We start from the raw sequence: 18535 nt of genomic DNA, 5'->3' as shown, positions 1-18535 counted from the left end.
TTTTTGAGACAGAGTCTTGCTCTCTCACCCAGGCTGGAGTGCAGTGGCACAGTCCCCACTCACTGCAACCTCCACCTCCCGGGTTCAAGTGATTGTCCTACCTCAGCATCCCGAGTAGCTGGGACTACAGGCATGTGCCACGATGCCCAGCTAATTTTTGTATTTTTTGTAGAGACAGGGTTTCACCATAGTGGCCAGGCTGGTCTTGAATGCCTGACCTCAAGTGATGCACCCGCCTCTGCCTCCCAAAGTGCTGAGATTACAGGTGTGAGCCACCACTCTCTGCCCATTTATAATTATATTTGATACTTTTTCAAAACTGCCTGCTCCTTGTTCATATTTTGAAGCTTACTTTTTATTCCTTTAAACATCTTAAGCCTAGTTATTTTATAGTCTATATCTGATATTTCTAATATCTGAGGGTTTGGGGGAGGTCAGTTTCTGTTCTCTATTGTTTCACTGTTTTTCATGCATGGTATCTTGTATCTTGATTCCTTATCGATTTTTTAACCTACGAGTCACTCCTCTTCCTTGGGACTTCATCTGTGGCATTCTTTGAGGCCTGGACTGGACATTGCATTCCTTCAGAGAGAATCCTTATTTGTTTCTGCTGGGTAGCCAGGGAGCACTACCTCCCCAGGATCAATTAGAATTCTCTGCTTGAGGTTTTTTGGGTCACTCCAGAGAACATGAACTCATTTTGTAAATGTACGTGAAGTCTAGTTTGTGTGATGAATTTTCAGAGGAGAGAGATATTTTCTTTCCTCTTTGCACTTGGATCTAGACAGGCGAGAGTCCTGGTATCTGGTGGATTCGTTCCTTCCTCAGTCTTATAATGCAAGGGTTGTCCTCTGGATCCAGCTCTAGGCTATCCCTTCACCTGTGCAGTCATCAAGACTGAAACTCCAAGGCTCTGGTGCAAAGTCTTGGCTTCTGGTGCTGCCCACTTCCCAAGCTCCCTTCTAGTGTCACTTCATCTGGAATTTTTTATTTTATTTTATTTTTTTGAGGTAGAATCTTACTCTGTCAGCCAGGCTGGAGCGCAGTGGCGCAATCTCGGCTCAGTGCAACTTCTCCCTTCTAGACTCAAGAAATCCTTCCACCTCAGCCTCCCAAGTAGCTGGAATCACAGGCACATGCCACCACACCTGGCTAATTTTTTTACTTTTTGTAGAGACAGAGTCATGCAATGTTACCCAGACTAATCTTGAACTCCTGGCCTCAAGTGATTTTCCTGCCTCAGTCTCCCAAAATTCTGGCATTACAGACATGAGCCACCACGCCTGGCAAGTTTATGTGGAATTCTTACCTTTACACAGTTCCAAGAAAGCTATTTTTATTTTGAATTTTGTTTCAGTTGGGTCTGTTAGGGTCTCCAACCTGATGAAGTGACAAAAATGGAAATTCTGCACCATTTGTGAATCCTACTCCTGTCCTTAAGCTATCTGCATTCATTTTCCCACATCTGGAACTCTAAACGGAAGCCTAGATTAAAAGTGTGTATCAGCCACAGTATTGGGGATAGATGAGAACTCTCAGGTCTGATCCGTGGCTTTTATTTCTCTCTGATTATTTTCAGATTGTTTTCAGAGGGAGGCAACTTTTCTCCTAAAGAAATCAATTCACTGTGTCACCGACTGGAGAAGGAAGCTGCCCGGATAGAGTTGGTTGACAGTGTCATCATGCTCAACATGGAGAAGATGGAGAACGAGTACCTGGACCAGGTGGGGCCCCCAGCCAGGCCCCAGGCCAACCGGTTCCACAGTATCCCTTGCTCAACTTCCTCTAAAGGGAGGGCTAAGCCCTCCATCCAACCATTCACTGGGCCTGTCCCCCTCCTCTTTCAGAGTCCAAAAGGTCCAGATTAAGCCCCTGTCCTTTACCCTTTATCTCTCTGTGCAGGCCAATGATGTTATCAACAAGTTTGAAAGCAAATTCCATAACCTGTCTGTGGACCTTATTTTCATAGAGAAAATCCAGCGGTTGCTGACGAATCTGCAAGTGCACATCAAGTGCCAGGTAGGATAAGTTCATTCTTCAAGGATCTTTATCACACACACCTGCACACCAGGCACTGTCCCCAGTGCTGGGAGGCCAGTGTGGTCTCTGTCCTGTGCGTGGGACTTGCTCTCCAGCCAGGAAGACAGAAACAATCTTTTTTTATTTTTTTGGGACAGGGTCTTACTTTGTCACCCAGACTGGAGTGCAGTGGCGTGAACACAGCTCACTGTAGCCTCAACTTCCTGGGCTCAAGCAATCCTTCCACCTCAGTCCCACAAGTAGCTGGGACTACAGGCACATGCCACCATGCCCAGCTAATTTTTTCTATTTTTGTAGAGATGGAGTCTTCCTATGTTGCCCAGGCTGGTCTTGAATTCCTGGGCTCAAGCGATCCTCCTGCCTCAGCTTCCCGAAATGTTGGATTACAGACATGAGCCACTGTGCCTGGCCAAAAATGAAATCTTAATAACCGCTAACGTTTACTAGTTATTGCGCACCATTCATCCTGCTGAGCAACTTGCTTTGATTAGCTGTCTTAGTCCTCACAAGAACTATAGGAGGCAAGTACTGTTTTTATCCCCATTTTAGAGATAAACTGAGGCAGCATTTTAGTGACTTAGGTAGGAATACAGAGCTCTTAAAGGGTAAAGTCAAAATGTGAACCCAGGTCTGACGGACATCAGAGCTTACGGCCTTAACCACAAACAGGCCATGTGTGCAACAGAAGGAGAAGGTGGCTGTTTGGGGATTGAGGGGCCAGAGAACTTCACCTGGGCTAAGAAAGTGGGGCTTCCAGAGGCTTGAGGGAGAAGTAGGAACCAGCCAGGTAGGCGGTGAGGAGTGAAGCGTTCTGGAGAGATGCTGGAGAAAATCCAGGGGGCTGGAGCCCAGGACTACAAGAGTGCGAGGGAGAGAGTAGGGAGCTCTGTGATTGGAGAGCACCAGCGGGGAGGCAGTGGGGGCCTGGGAAGGGTTCAGGTGGGGCTGCGTGCTCGGGGCTAAACTTGGAGGGTGGGGGTCCTGGCTGCTGACCACAGAAAGGCTGGAGGTGGGTAGGAGTGAGGCAGAAGTGCGAGGCTGAGGGGGAGAGAATCATGGCCTGGGCACAATGTCAACAGGGACGCATTCTGATTCCAGAGCTGAGTGGAAGTGGGATGAGAGGGACTTGGGGTACACTGGAAGTGAGGGGCCTGGGTTATCGGCATAGGTCAATGCCCATTCAGGGAACAATGTCTGAGGACCCACTTGGGCTAGGACAAGCGGAGGTGAGGAGGACAGCCTTGTCTTTTGGGAGTGGCAAGTACAGTTCGATAAAAGAAGGGTTTGCTGGCATCTCAGGCTCTGAGATAGGGACTCCAGACCCAGCTTCCTGCCCCTTTCGCCCCAAGAAGCATTTAATTCATCCATCTGTGAAATGGGAATCATAAAAGCAATTCCTAATATTATGGCACCGATAAAGGAGCTAATATGTGCTAAACTCATGACATAGTCCCTGGAGCATAGTGAATCCTTAATAAAGGCAGGCTCTGGTGGAGGTCCCAGATGAACCTCTCAGGACCGGCTTCCAGTCATTCCAGAAGGAGCAGGAGGCAGCTGCAGGCAGCAGAGCCCATGGCTCCAGGGCATGTCACCACACTCTTGTTTAAGGAGCATATTCTTAATGGGCCTCCAGCTGGTGCTGGCACTGATTCTTTTTTCTGAGTTGATATTTGGGGACTGTTCGTGGTATACAGGGGTTGCATTTCAAAATATCTAACACCTGTGATAAACAAAATACATTTCCATCATGGACAATACTGGGAATATAGAACAAATACAAAACTGAAAGTAAACCATAATTCTGCCACACAGCATAACCCCTGTTAAAGATTTCCATTTATTTTTTAAGCTTTTTTTCTATACATGAAAAGATGGAGATATGCCAAAATTGGCTGCTTGCTATTTATACCAGTTTTATAAGCTGTATAATCTTTAAATATTCTGCAAAGACACTATTTTGATGGCGTCTCTATCATGGATGTGTTGACATTTTACTTAAGCATTCCTTTCTGGAGGAACATTTGGTGAATTTCGCTTCTTGTTATGAAAGGTGATGCTGTGAGAAGTGCACTTCTGACCACATCCTTAGGACGCCTCTTGGAAGCCACAGTCCTGGGTCAGAGCATGACCTTTCCATGGCTCTCTAAGCTTTCCAGGGAGTTTTTCCAGCCTTGGCCCTGCAATGCTGGAGCAGAGCCTGTGCACTTGCCAGGACAATCTGACTGCATCCTTAGGGTGCTTCGTGGAAGCCACAGTCCTGAGTCAGAGCATGACCTTTCTATGGCTCTCGAAGCTTTCCAGGGAGTCTTTACAGTCTTGGCCCTGCACTGCTAAAGTGAAGCCTGCCCTCCCAACTCCCTCACCACACTCTGGGGTGCCAATTTTGCTTGAAGCTTACTTGAGAGAGGAAAAAAAAATCTTTTTAATTTGTATCAATCTAGTGTCTGGTAAAACTGCATATTTTCTCCTGGTTTCATTTTTTTCCATGCTTAATCAGTTTCTCAGATGGTATGTTTCACAGAACATTTCCCAGATCACAATATGTATTCTAGAAACAAAATCTTGGAACCTCTGGTTTTCTAGGTGGCAAAATCCAATTCACAAACAAATGGATTAAATTTCTCTCTGCAACAGCTTCAGAACAAGATAAAAACTTGTCAAGAGTCCAGGGGAGAGAAAACCGTAAGTGTTCAATAGATTCTGCCTGTGAATAATAAAGATATATCATGCTAGAATCATAAATGTGAAATAAACATATATGTGTGTATAGGGTTTCTCCAGCACAAGGTGGGATGGGGGAACATCTCTGAGCCTTCCTACTTAACCCCTGTTTCATGGAATGAAGAAAGGAACAGAAGAGAAAGCAGCCACTGTTCTCTACCCCCAACCCCTCCCAGGCAAGCATGGAGCAGTGTCTAGAGTTGGGGGAGGCCTGAGTCTGGCTTCCTCTGACCTCACTCCCTTGGGATATCACCAGGTGTCCCTTGCTGTAAGGAGAACTCAGTCCCAGAAGCATAACAGAAGCGGGGCCCTGCCCCCTGAACAACCACTTTTTGTTTGACTTTCCACTTGCTTTTTTTTTTTGAGATGAAGTCTCACTCTGTCACCCAGGCTGTAGTGCAGTGGCGCAGTCTCAGCTCACTGTAACCTCTGTCTCCCGGGTTCAAGTGATTCTCCTGCCTCAGCATCCCAAGTAGCTGGGACTACAGGCACCCACCACCATGCCCTGCTAGTTTTTGTATTTTTAATAGAGACAGGGTTTCACCATGTTGGCCAGGCTGGTCTCAGAACTCCTGACCGCAATTGATCCGCCCACATCAGCCTCCCAAAGTGCTGGGATTACAGGTGTGAGCCACTGCACCCGGCCTCACTTGCTTCTTTTGATCATAGCACAGAAACTGGTTTTCTCTGTTTAAAGTATGAATTGAAGCAGAGTTTGCAAGGAGTGTGGTTCCAAGCATTTGCCTGGCCCTGATCCTCAGAGCAGGTCTCTGGATGTCTATGTGCTTGTTTTTCTGCCATGAGTGCCCGACTCTGTCCCCGAGTCTGCACAGTGAAGGACAGTGCACCCTTCAATGATAGGGGACATCGGGAGTTCTCTTCCTGAATCTACGGGTTCAACTCTGGGCAAATGACTTAAAGTTGCTCAATTCGGTCTCCCCTGGCCTGTCGCCCAGGCCACACCAGGGAACCTTTCCTTAACAGCCCAACCAGGTGCTCCCAGAACCAGACACCCCAGCCTGAAGGTTCTGGAGTGGGAAGATTTCTCTTCACCATTCTCTGTCTTTTCTCTACCATTTCAGTGACTCTGAACTGCAGTTGTATTATTAGCACTGAGAGGACATTTTTCTGTCTTTATTGCTTTGTCTTATATAGTATATTGCATGACTCTTGAAAGAAACGTAAACACCCACAAAGCATAGTTTGCAGAATAAATGTCCCTCTCACGATTCTCATTTTGCACAGAGGCACTCTAAACCCTGTTATGTATATGCATGCGCTTGTTTCCACACATCCACTGAGATTACTTGCCCTGCAGTGCAGATGTGCAGAGCAAAGGTGGCTCCTATATTTTGCCTGTGACTTGCCTGATGTCTCTTATGAGCCCCCTAATGGGAAGCAGGGGGAAGATGAGGTTAATCAGCTGTAACTCTTCAACAGGCTCTTTAAGGCAGCTCCACCTCTCCAGAACAGAAACATCCAGTCTCTCACATCCTCACCTCCCAACCCCTGCTCTGTCCTCTCCTGTTAGGGTGTTGGGTGGGTGCCAGGGGCTTGCCCAGCCTCCCAGCCAGGTGAGGAGCATGTGGGCATGGGTGTGCGGGCATTCCTGTGTTGACAGAGGAGGCTGGCTGGACAGTCTGCAGAAGGGTAATTAGGGGACAAGAGTGTGCCTTGAATATGTGGCAAGAGGGAAGATCCTCGCAGTCACATTCCTGCACACCTGTGGGGTGCTGCTCCAAGGGAGTGTTAGACATTGCCATGGAGATGGCCAGATCACTCTCCTACACACTCGTGCATGCCCTTGCCACCTGGGTCAAATGTTTCCTTCTAAACATAGAATGTGAGAGGCAGAGGAGATCCTAGGGAATATTTTGTGTCCCCATCTGTAAGATGGAGAGACCAAGCTGAGCAAGTTTAAGTCGTTTGCCCAGAGTTGAACCTGTAGATCCAGGAAGAGAACTCCTGATGTCCCCATCAGTGAAGGGTGTGCTGTCCTTCACTGTGAAGTGAAGGCCGCCTAGCAGAGCCAGCCCAGCCTTCCCCACTCCCCAGGGGCCCTCCCTGCATGTGAGGAGCCTCCATCAAGCCAAGAGGCATCCTCACCAGCCCAGCCCCTGTTCCCGCACTTCCCACAGAATCTGCCCACCGTCCTGCAGTCTGCTTCCTTGGGGCTTTCTTCCTCCCTGTTCTCACTAGACAGTGACCACAGAAGAACTCCTCGGCTTCGTCCAAACTTGGAAAGAAAAACTGAGCCAGAGGATTCAGTACCTTAACTGCAGCCTGGACAGGGTGTCCATGACTGAACTGGTCTTTACAGTAAGGAATGGGATGGGGTGGCAGGAAAGGGTGGGTGAGCTGTTGTCTGGGCTCCCAGGAGACCTGCAGGGGGGCCGAAGGGAACAGCGGACTCCCAGGCATCCGCAGGACGTCAGGCTTCCTGAGATGCCATGGAAAGATCACAAGCTGTGAAGTCAGAGCTGGATTCGAGTCCCCAATGGGCCACTTCCTTGCATTGGTCTCGGAGGAGACCCCTCAGCTCCTGGCACTACCTCCCCTGCTCCATCAGGACCCTCACTCACCCTATCCACGGAATCTCAAGCCAGTCCCACCTCTCAGCCTCTTCCTTCCCTCCTGCACCCAGGGGCAGCCCTGGCTTCTCCCCATGGCACCCTCAACACCTCATCCAGACCCCTGCCTCTTGCCTGCCTGATGACCACATCCTCTCACATCTCCTATGGTCTGTTCCCCGAACATGGCCGGAAGAGGCTGGTCTGACCATGTCACTCCCCTACCCTTGGGGCAAAGTCCAAACCCTTTCACTGGACACACAGCAGCCTCTGTGGCTTGTCCTCCATGCCTCTTCATCCCTCTCACTCTGCCTAAGATGTCACTCCCCACCAAGACTCCTCTCACCCCCTGGTCTGGGTCGGGGTCTCCTAGCCCATAGTACCTCCCACTTCCCCATCAGCCTGCAGACCATGCGGTGGGGTCTCCATTTCGGAGGCTATCTGTCCTGAGACTGCAAGCCTCTATGGGCAGAGCCTGCATCACTCCCACCCCTGCCCACACCTCACATTGAGCTGAGATGCTCAGCCAACTTCCAGGGAAGGGCCCAAGAGCCAATGTCTGCAGAGTAGAGCAATGCTAGGCCCTGCTCTCACCGCCAATCCTTGACCAGCCTTCCTTCCATGGGGAGGCCCTTCCCACCATACAGCCAGCACCAGGCATCCATCTACCTCTGATGCAGTATCCAGCAGCGTGAGGCTCCAAGGGTCTAGCATGAAGGTATTGAGTGACTAGGAGACCTTGAGTGAAGGTCTCCCAGGACCTTCACTCAAGGGACTGACAGGCCATTGCTAAGATGAGACTCAGAATGAAAGAGAGAACAGCCTAGGTGCTCACCGCGGGCACCAATTCCACACTTTCTCTAGGAGCCTGCTCAAGGGGAGTTGGCCACTCACTCTGCCTGGCATTCATTCCCCCATCCATTTGGTCAAAAACATTGACCGGGCACATCTGCAGGTCTAACTTCAATCTCACAGAAGATACTGGAACTTTTCTTTCACAGCACTGGTCCCAGTTTTGGAGAAACATTTATTGGTATGAGTGCAAGTTAAATGTCTATCTTTTCTGACTAAACCACAAACTCTGAGACGGGAGGGGTCATATATGGCCTCCTGGCCCCTGTGTTCCTAGAATATGGGCAGAGACTTGTGAAGAGCGGGCACCCAGGAAACATCTCTAAAGGCATGAATAAACGGATGAATGAATTAATGGCTCTGTAAGGGAGATCACTTTACAGAGGAGAAAACAGTGTGGCTCAATGAGGTCAGTCAGTTTGCCTGCAGTCACTCCACTGAGGCAGGGTGGGAGGGAACATGAATTTGGCCTGCTGCCTCGCTGGCATCTGGGCCGGTCCTTACACACTCAGACCCTTCTCTCTGGCCTGCAGAATACCATCCTGAAGGACCTGGAGCAAGAGAGTGACATCCTGACATCTTCAGAAGCCCTTGAGGAGGAGGCCAAGCCAGATGTGGTCACCCCTGAGTCCTTCGCCCAGCTGAGCCGCATGGGGAAGCCCCTGATTGAAGACCCAGCTGTGGATGTGATCAGGAAGATCCTGCAGTGAGTGGCCCCAGGGTGCACCTGAGGCCCTGCCACCCCTGCCTCTGGCCCTGGACCTTCAGGGACCAGCTTTGGGGCCCCACACACTGGGGTTCCCATGTGAGTCCACCCCTGAGAGCCTGTGACCTCACGCAAAGGGCTTACCCACCCAGAGCCCCAGTTCCTCATCTGAAATGGGGCTCGTGACAGGACTGAGTGACGTGGTGCTGAGGACTAACTGGGATACTGCTCAGAGCCCGGCCTGAGCTGTCCCCATGGTCACCACAGAAGAGCTCACACCCTTTCCTTTGGTTTCAGACTTCCCAACACAAAATGGCCAACCCACCATTGTGACAAAGATCGGTCCCAGACAGGTAGAGGCGCACAGGCCTGTGGGTCTTGGGGCAGCAGTGAGGCGGGGGCTGGTGGTGCTGTGTGGCCCATTCTCACCTCCTGTCCTCTGCTCCTGTCCTGGGTCCTCGTCACCCAAAGGCTTCAAGCGACATCGGTGCCGGCCAGAAAACTCTGGGAAGAAGGCCGTGCCCAGTGCCAGTGGCACCTCTGCAAGCAGGTAGGACACAGGGCAGCCAGAATCGCCCCTTCCCAGTTCATCCCCCCACACAAAGGCAGGACACGACCTATGGCTTTCCCAGGCTTTTCCTTGGAAGGCACCACAGTGCTCTCAGCTCTGGGACTCCACAGGGTGCAGTGACGGGTGAGCTCTGATGCCGGCTTTAGTCAGGCGCCATCCTTGGTTTGCTGGTTGTCCATGGTGCTGATGGATCTCAGCCCTGCCACCTTCCACACATGGTCATGGTTAGAAAGACAGGGCAGATGGCTTTCCTGGAGGGACATCACAGAGCAGAAAGAGTTCTAGTCCTTGGCACGCTGCCCACCAAGTCTCAGTGGGGTCGTTAGACTCAAAGTTTACCCCCCATGCAGATTTTATGGAAGGTGCATATCAGAAGCCCCGTGGCTGAATAGACTTGCTAGCTCTTTGTGTCAACCTGGTTGACGTGGGTTCATTCCTGGTTTTGAGAAGGCAAGGGGAATCCCTGCTTTGCCTTTCCCTCCAGAAGGTCTTTTTGAGCATGCGTGCTGTGTGCAATGAGGAAAGAAACAAAGACCAGCCATATGAGAAGAGCAAAGGCTATTGACTCAGAGCTGACTGCAGCAGGGAGTCAGCCACCATCCAGGGCGTTTCAGCAGAGCTCCCAGGGCAGGCAGAGGAGTGGTAAGCATTACCCTCCTCTCTAGCTGTGCGCTGGTTAGGGGATGCTGGCATGGGGAAGCTGGGGGCTGCCCACCGAAAGCAGGGCATCCCATGTGATTGGTTAGGGGACATGTTTGGCTTTCTCTGGTTGACCCAAAGTTGAAAATGAAGACAAAAATTAGGGAAGCTGTCATTTATTAATTAAGTCCTGGCCATTTGGGGCCTACTGTTATAGGTGATATTGTAGCTTCCTGGACCATCCCCAGGGATGACAATCTCACTTCCTGCAAATCTGATTTAGAGCAGGCTGACTTCCTGGGTGGTTTCTTGTAGCTAAGGCGGGGCAGCCTCCTGGTTAGGTTGCTGCACATCACGGGACACAGCTCTGTTTTTTATATGATCCGGCCATGACCTGTTTCCATGTTCAGTCTCTCAGAGGTTACAAAACGAAGTCCATGTCACTAGGGCTGCCAGACAAAAGAGAGGGTGCCCATCTACACTGGAATTTCAGATCAACACCACCTAATTTTTTTAGCACAAGTATGTCCCAAATGCTGCACGTGATACACTAATACTGAAAATTACTCTGTTTATATGAAATTCAAATTTAAATGGGTGTACTGTATTGTTATAGCTAAATCTGGCAACCCTACCTGTGACTCAATGTTTTTTTCCTTTGGGTCCTCATCACGGGGAAGCAAGAATGCAAATTTCTGGGCCTGAGCACCTCTGCCCCTCGCCCTCTCACAGCAGCTGTGGTTGGGTTTCAGCAGTTAAGGTGGTTAAGGTTTCAACTCATGGTAAGGTAGACTCACAGCTGTTAAGAAGGGACACGTCTCAAAGGGCTGGGACCTAGAAATGGGAGTCCGGTTGCCCACGGGCAGGCCCCATGCCTCCAGAAACCCAGGCAGGGATCCTGCAGGCTCAGACCTGCCTTGCATCTGTCCACAGCCTCCAGACCACCCACCCACCTTTGTCCCACAGCCTCACACGGCACCCCAAGCCCAACAGAATGGAGAGAAAGTACCAGGTGCTTGGGGACAAGCCTCCTCCTCCTGCTGAGTGAGTAACAACACCTTTCCTTTTGACTGCATTTAACCTGTTTGGGGTTGGGAGGGGCAGCAAATGTGACTCAGCTGAGGGGAAAAATCAGAAAGGGGAACGGCAGGTCCAAGCAGAGGAGGGGTGAGGGGGGATAGCAAAGGTCAAGGTCGGTGTGTCTCAGCCCATTTCACCTGAATTTGTTGAGAAACATTTTCATCAACATCTCACATTTTCCAAGCTAACAAGCATTCCCTGGTGGTAGGGCAGCAGACCCCGTTCGAGGTCTGAGCTTTTTTTTTTTGTACTTTTTTTCAGTACTTTCCCCCATTTCTCTTTTCCTTTATTGTAACTCCAGTGATTAAAACAAAAGCAGTTAAACTTAGTATAGCTTCACTGCAAGCAAACAAGCAAAATTCCAAGTTCAGAAAACGAAAAGCCTTCGAAGAAAGTCAAGTTCCACAAAGGAGCCCCCTCTCCCCCTGTATTAGAGATCCCTCCAGACAGTGTACCCCTCTCATCAGCCCTTTCACCCTGGGACCCTCATCTCTGGGGTCATGAAGTTTGCAGGGGATGGCTGTGACATCAGGCAGCCCAGGTGTAGCCTCCAGCTGGCAGGTAGACAGTTCCCTCGTCCCACACCCGAGGACGCTCCTGCACCGTGAATACTTCGGCTCTCTAATTTTTATAGCTCGTTGCAGGAGGATGTTTGGTCCTGCATGAAGTCCTGTTCATTTGATTACTATTTATGAGTAATCATTCTTTCAGCTAATCGAGGCACTGCCCGGTGCAGGCACTGCAATGGGGCTGGGGATTCCATGGTGAACAAGTACAGACAGGTCCATGTCCTGTGTCAAAAGATAAACTCAGGCACATTAAAATATTGGTGAGTTTATTTGAAGTCAGTAATTCATGAACTGGGCAATGCCAGACCCCAAGTGATTCAGGGAACACCAGGGGAAACCTTTTATAAGGTGTTCATAGAAGGAAGGCAAAGAAAATATTTGCTTGGTTAAAGTGAGAAGTTCCTAGTTGGCTATTTCTGACTGGTTAAGCTTACATTTCATTTTCCTAGACGATGACCACTCATTCTGAGTTGGGTTTGTTTTCTAGCGAGAAACTCCAGGCACTGGAACCGTTTCAGCCTGATGGCCTCCCGTTTATGATCTTAAACACCTAGTGGCCTTCACGGTCTGCTGGGAGAGATGGAGGTTAATCAACCAGTCACATAAATCAATCCCAAATCCACCTGATTAGTATGTGTCATAAGGCTGAGGGGGCATTAATCCAAGATCATTAAAACCAGGTGGTCAGAAATTGCTGCTGAGCTGGGGTCTGAGGAAGGGCAGGAACAAATGCAACCGAGAAGAGAAGAAAGTTAGCGGCTGTTATGGAGTGGAATCAGAGTGTGCAGAGGTCCTGGGGCAAGAGTGAGTAATTTCAAGGAGTGTCATGGCTAAAACAGAGCACTTGGAAAGTTCTGCTCATTTGGTTCTGTCCATGTTGGTGTGTCTAGACCAGGCCCCTCAGGTATATCTCGTGTGTGTTGCAGGGATTTTAAGGGGATCATCTTGACCCTCCTCTGGGAAAGCAATGAGAACCTGCTGACGGTTGCAGAGGTGAGGACCACCACCCATGGCCTGTGCCTGCCCTGAAAGCCACCCCTACCTTCTGCAGTCTGCTGATCATGGCCACTTGGGGGAAAATGAGGAAGAGAGGATTCCATCCCCACCATGACCACAGCTCCCCAGCTTCTGTCACCTCCCTATGAGTTTTTTTCTTCTAGAAACCAAACCTCATTCATTCATCTAATTGATCAAACATTTCTTAAGACACCAACTGCATGTCAGGTACTGTGTGTGTCAAGAGGAACAAGCCCACCCTCTGTCCCCAAGGCACCCAGGCCCAGTGGGAAGCTGACAGATGTGGCAGGGACACAGAAGGAGGTGGGGCAGTGGGAGCAGGCACCAGACAAGCTGCCCAGTGCCCTGTTCCCGCATACCCTGCACCGTGGTGTGGGTGAATTCTCCTTTCTGCCTCCCACGGGTCTGTCTGCCTCCTTCAGGGCAGGGTCCCTGGCTCACGCATCTTTGTGGCCTGCACCCTATACCCAGCTTGGCACTTCCTTGTAAGCTCCCAACCTGGTCACCAATTTGAGATTCCATTTATTTGGGTCTTGAAGAATAAATAGGATTCTCGCCAGTCACTCAGGAAATAACAAGGGCTGGCCATGGCCCCACTCACTCCAGGTGGGCCCAGGGAGGCAACACGTGCGGACAGGGAAGAAGGAGTGTCTGCCTGTGTCACCTCCACAGGGGAAGCCACGAGCAAAGGCTGGGGAGTGTGGAGGTGAGGGCAGGCTGGTGGATCCCAGGAGCAAGAGCCAGAGTCCCATGGGGTCCTCACGCACACATGGTCACCCTCTCTGGCAGGAGTTCTACCGTAAAGAAAAACGCCCGGTCACCAGGCCTGACTGCATGTATGACACCTTTGACCAGTGTGCCGAGAACATCAGCAAAAAGATCCTGGAGTACCAGAGCCAGGCAAATAAGTACCACAACTCCTGCCTCATAGGTGAGTATAGGCAGCAGGTAGGCATGGAAAGCCGGGTAGGGCGCGAAGCCAGTGATGGAGCTCAGCCTTGGCCTTGTGGCCTGGATCCTCCCCTCTAGGGGAGGCAGAGGAGCTTCCCTGTGAACAGCTGACCTCTTAAAATTAGGTAAAAACAATAACCAGATTGTACTGGGGAAATGTGACCACGCAAGAAAAAAGTTGACTTTTCTTGAGAAATATGGTGATTTGTACCTCTAAAAATATTTTGTTTCTTCTACAGATATTTTTGACAGCTTTATTGAGATACTTGCATACCATAAAATTTACCCGTGTAGTGTACTCAATGTGGTTTTTAGTTTATTTACACTTATGCAGTCACTGCTACCATCAATTTTAGAAACCCCATCCCCCAGCCCCTCCCCAGCCTAAAGCAACCACTAATCTACTTTCTGTCTCTATAGACTTCCTTATTCTTTACTTTTATGAGAATAGAATTGTATAGTATGTAGTCTTTGGGACTGGCTTATCTCATTTTGCATAGTATTTCAAGGTTTATGCATGTTGTAGATGGTGCCAGTACTTCATTCCTTTTTATCTATGAATAATATTCCATTGTATGAATCTGTCACACTTTGCCCTGGTCTACTGTGCTGTTTCAGAGGCCCTCTGGGTAGAAGGAGGAGAGTTCAGGGGATAGCCAGACCTGGGCCGGGACACAGCACTGCCACTTCCCAGCTGTATTACCGTGGCCAGATGATCTCACCTCTTGAGCCTCAGTTTTCTTTTCTTTTTTTTTTTTTTTTTTTTTGTGGCAGAGTCTCACTCTGTTGCCCAGGCTGGAGTGCAGTGGCGTGATCTGCAATCTCGGCTCACTGCAACCTCCGTCTCCTGGGTTCAAGAGACTCTCCTGCCCCAGCCTTCTGAGTAGCTGGGACTATGGGCACATGCCACCATACCTGGCCAATTTTTGTATTTTTAGTAAAGACAGGGTTTCACCACATTGACCAGGCTGATCTCAAACTTCTGACCTCTGATGGTCTGCCTGCCTTGGCCTCCCAAAGTGCTGGGATTACAGACATGAGCCACTGCGCCCAGCCAAAGCCTCAGTTTTCTTGTCTGTGGACTGCAGATATTAATAACATCCACCACAGAAGGCCTTCTTGAGGATTAAGTCCCTCACACAGACTTGGCATGTACAGGGAATTAAGCAGTGATAGTATTCATAGCTGTGGTTGTTGAATGACTGGAATTGAAACTGCAGGCATTGTTGTGTTTCTATAGCTCAGAATTTCCCCATGTGAACTCTGGGGATCCCATCCTACATGATTGTCCTCAAAACAAGGGTTCCGTGGTCAAATGGGCTTGGAAAATGCTGCAGACTGCATCCCTCTCTGGTAAACTCAAAACTAGTGAAGACTTCTATTTTCTGCAGCTTGGCAGGCTAATGGGGGATCCATTCTCCCACTAAAAACATGTAAAATGCTGCATAAGATATTTTGTAATAAAATCTTTTAAATGCATTAGAAAGCTATCTGTAAAGTGAGAAATACACAAAAGCCAAAAATTAAGTGAAAATAGAAACTCTGAGTGATAAATTAGGTAGTAACCCTGGTTATTGCCCTAGGGGCATTTGCTGACTCCCCGGTGAACTTGAGCCTCTATTTTCATGGCCTCCAGGGTATTGGGAACAAGAGACAAATCCACAGGCCTCCGAAGTGGGAAGTCTTAAAGGAACAAGGCACCTAAAGCTGGAACCCAACAGGGCTTCCAGAGTAAGGCAAATGAGACGGAAACCAAGCTCCTCCCTCACTCCCTCCAGCAATGAGAAGGAAACTGTTTTATCAAAAACCATGGTACTGGGTGAAGAAAAAAAAAACTCCAAAGAGAAATCCAGAACTATATGCCAGTCCCTGTGTGGTTTCTAAATTTATGTTTAGATAATTCACACTTATCTAAACATGAATTCAATTTTGCTTTTGTGGCTCATCCAAAAGACCTCAAGCTAATAACTGAGCTTAAAATGATCTTGAGTTGGTGGTGTTCAGAAGCTTGTTTGTTGGAGATATAACAAATTCTCTCTAGGAAAACTTACCTTCAGTTCAGGCCTCAAAGGATTCCCACAAATAAAATGCCCAGAATAAGAGCTCACAGTAATAAACAAAGAGCAACAAAATTCCCATAAACACAAGGAAACAGTGTTTATGTTTCCTAGGCAGGAGGAGACCAGCAAAGACTTCAGATATTATAAGTATTGGACACAGAACATAAAATAATACACTTCTAGTCAAATAAAAGGGGAACTGGAAACATGAATAAGAAGCAAGAGACTATGAAAGTGACCAATGAGCTATAAAAGAGAATAAAATAGAACTTTCATGAAGGAAAAATTAAGAGTTGAAATTTTAAAACTATCCATGACTTTACCACCAGGTTACATATAGCTGAAAGTAGAGTTGGTGAACTGGAAGACAAATCCAAAGAAAATAACCAGAATGTAACACAGAAAGATAAAGAGATAAAATATGGGAGAGAGGTAAAGAGACATGAATGAAAGAGCAGGTCTAACATACAGCCATTTGGAGATCCAGAGAAAGAAGAAGACCTAGAATCAAGGCAATAATAGAAATAATGGATGAGAACTTGCCAAAAATGCCAAGAGACACAATGCATTTTAAATGAGATGAGAAGTCTGCAGAGTATATAGAAGCCCTTTGAATTTATTTAAGCCTTTATTTTATTTTATTTTATTTTATTTTATTTTATTTTAGAGACAGAGTTTCTCTCTCTGTCACCCAGGCTGGAGTGCAGTGGCATGATCTCGGCTCACTTCAACTTCTACCTCCCAGGTTTAAATGATTCTCTCACCTCAGCTTACAGAGTAGCTGGGATTACAGGCGTGTCCCACCATGCCTGGCTAATTTTTGTATTTTTGGTAAACATGGAGGTTTCACCATATTGGCCAGGCTGGTCTCAAACTCCTGACCCACCTCAGCCTCCCAAAGTGCTGGGATTATAGGCATGAGCCACGCGCCCGGCTGAGCCTTTGTATTCCTGATGCAAGTCTGAATTCCTTGAGCACAAGCAATGTCCCACCTTCTTCGGTGGTTGACACAGGCCTATCCCAGGGCTGGGCCCAAGGGAAGCATTAGAGAAGGAGCTGCAATCGTAATGATGCTCACCATGTGCTGGGCACTGCACATTCCATCCGGAGCCCTTATGAACGTGCCAGGAGTGCTGCTCTGCACCTTACATGAATTAACTCTTTGAATCCTTATCAAAAACCTTTGAGGGTAGTACTGTTATTATCCCCATTTTACACCAAAGAAACTGAGGCACAGATGGGTTAAGTGACTTGCCAGGGATCACCACTAGGAAGAGGCAGAGCCAGGAATGAATGCAGGTGGCTCCAGAGCCCGTGCAATCCTGTGACTCTGCCCAAGCTCTAGAGGCAGGAACAGCAGTGAGAAAAGACAGGGTTCTGTCCTCACGGGGCTGCAGCAGTCTACCCTGTGTGGAGCCCCCGTGATAAGCAGAATACAGCCCCCATCAAGATGTCCACATCCTGATCCCTGCAGCCTGTGTATGCTGTCTTATTTGGAAAAAGAACATTGTAGATATGATTAAATTAAGGATCTTGAGAGGGAGAGATTATCCTGGGTTATTGGGGTGGGCCAGTGCCATCACGAGGGTCCCCATAAATGGAAGAGGCAGGAGAGTCAGAGATGTGGTGGTAGAAGCAGAGATTGGAGTGATGTCACCCCAAATCAAAAAATGCTGGCAGCGTCTAGAAACTGGAAGAGGCCAACAATGGGCCCCCCACCTCCCTCCCCAGAGCCTCTGAAAGGAATGCAGTCCTGTCAACACCTTGATTTTAGCCCCAGAAGATGTATTGGTTGATTTATTTATGAGATAGGATATCACTCTGTTTCCCAGGCTGGAGTGCTGTGGCATAATCTCAGCTCACTGCAACCTCAGCCTCCCAAGTAGCTGGGACCACAGGCATGCACCACCACGCCTGGCTAATTTTTTGTATTTTATGTAGAGATGGAGTTTCACCATGTTGCCCAGGCTGGTCTCAAATTCCTGGGCTCAAGCAATCCATCCATCTCAGCTTCCCAAAGTGCTGGAATTACAGGGGTGAGCCACTGCTCTCAGTCCTTGTAAGATTCATTTTGGACTCTTGACTCCTAGAACTATAAAAGAATAAATGTGTGTTGCTTTAAGCTACAAGGGTTGTAGTAATTTGTGAAAGCTGCAACAAGGAAACTGATAGACGCCACCCCTCCGTTTCTCTCTTCAGAGACCCACTGGGTAGACAGAAACTCCTGCACACCCTTTGCCCCAACCCCTTGCGTCTCCTTGAGATGGAGACTAAGAAAGAACTGGGAAGGAGCTGGGAAGGGTCGTTCTATCTTGGTTACCTGGGAAATGGTGAGCATTGCTTACCCTGTTCCTGGGGTCCTGGGCAAATCCTGGCTCTGCCTGTAGAACAGGACTCCCCTCCCATAGCCTTCTGCATCACCCTTTCCCAGAGCTGGGGCAGCCTTTCTCCTGGGCATGAATGAGGGGTCTTTAAGGCCTTAATGCTTCTCACTCCAGCACCCAGACTGGGCCCCACCACTCCCCTGCACTAGTACATTACCCCGCACCCATGAGTCAGGCCCGCTTCATCTCTGCTGAACCATCAGGGGAGGTGGAGGGCATGCCAGCCAGGGGAACAGAGTCTCAGAGAGACCAGCCCAGAGAGAAGCGGGCAGAGACAGGGAGAAGGGGAACTGGCATGAGCAGAACACAGAGACTCACTGGTGGGGAAGGGGAAGCAGAAAGAGGAAACAGCCAGAGACATACAGTGAGCGTGCT

General features: G+C 48.9%; 1 protein-coding gene across 1 annotated transcript in view; it reads left to right on the top strand.

Moving 5' to 3' along the window:
* The window catches only part of CCDC180 (coiled-coil domain containing 180), a 68488-nt gene that overhangs the window by 44751 nt on the left and 5202 nt on the right, over positions 1-18535 (top strand). Inside the window, 10 exon segments of the mRNA XM_017887558.1 lie at positions 1580-1724; positions 1903-2019; positions 4624-4722; positions 6961-7080; positions 8717-8889; positions 9187-9310; positions 9312-9439; positions 11066-11143; positions 12675-12741; positions 13555-13696. Coding sequence (XP_017743047.1) covers positions 1580-1724; positions 1903-2019; positions 4624-4722; positions 6961-7080; positions 8717-8889; positions 9187-9310; positions 9312-9439; positions 11066-11143; positions 12675-12741; positions 13555-13696 — 1193 coding nt within the window.

This window comes from Rhinopithecus bieti, unplaced genomic scaffold (assembly GCF_001698545.2).
Source record: "Rhinopithecus bieti isolate Rb0 unplaced genomic scaffold, ASM169854v2 scaffold_16773, whole genome shotgun sequence".
NCBI classification, from domain to species: Eukaryota; Metazoa; Chordata; class Mammalia; order Primates; family Cercopithecidae; genus Rhinopithecus; species Rhinopithecus bieti.
This window is presented reverse-complemented; position numbering and strand designations above follow the sequence as displayed.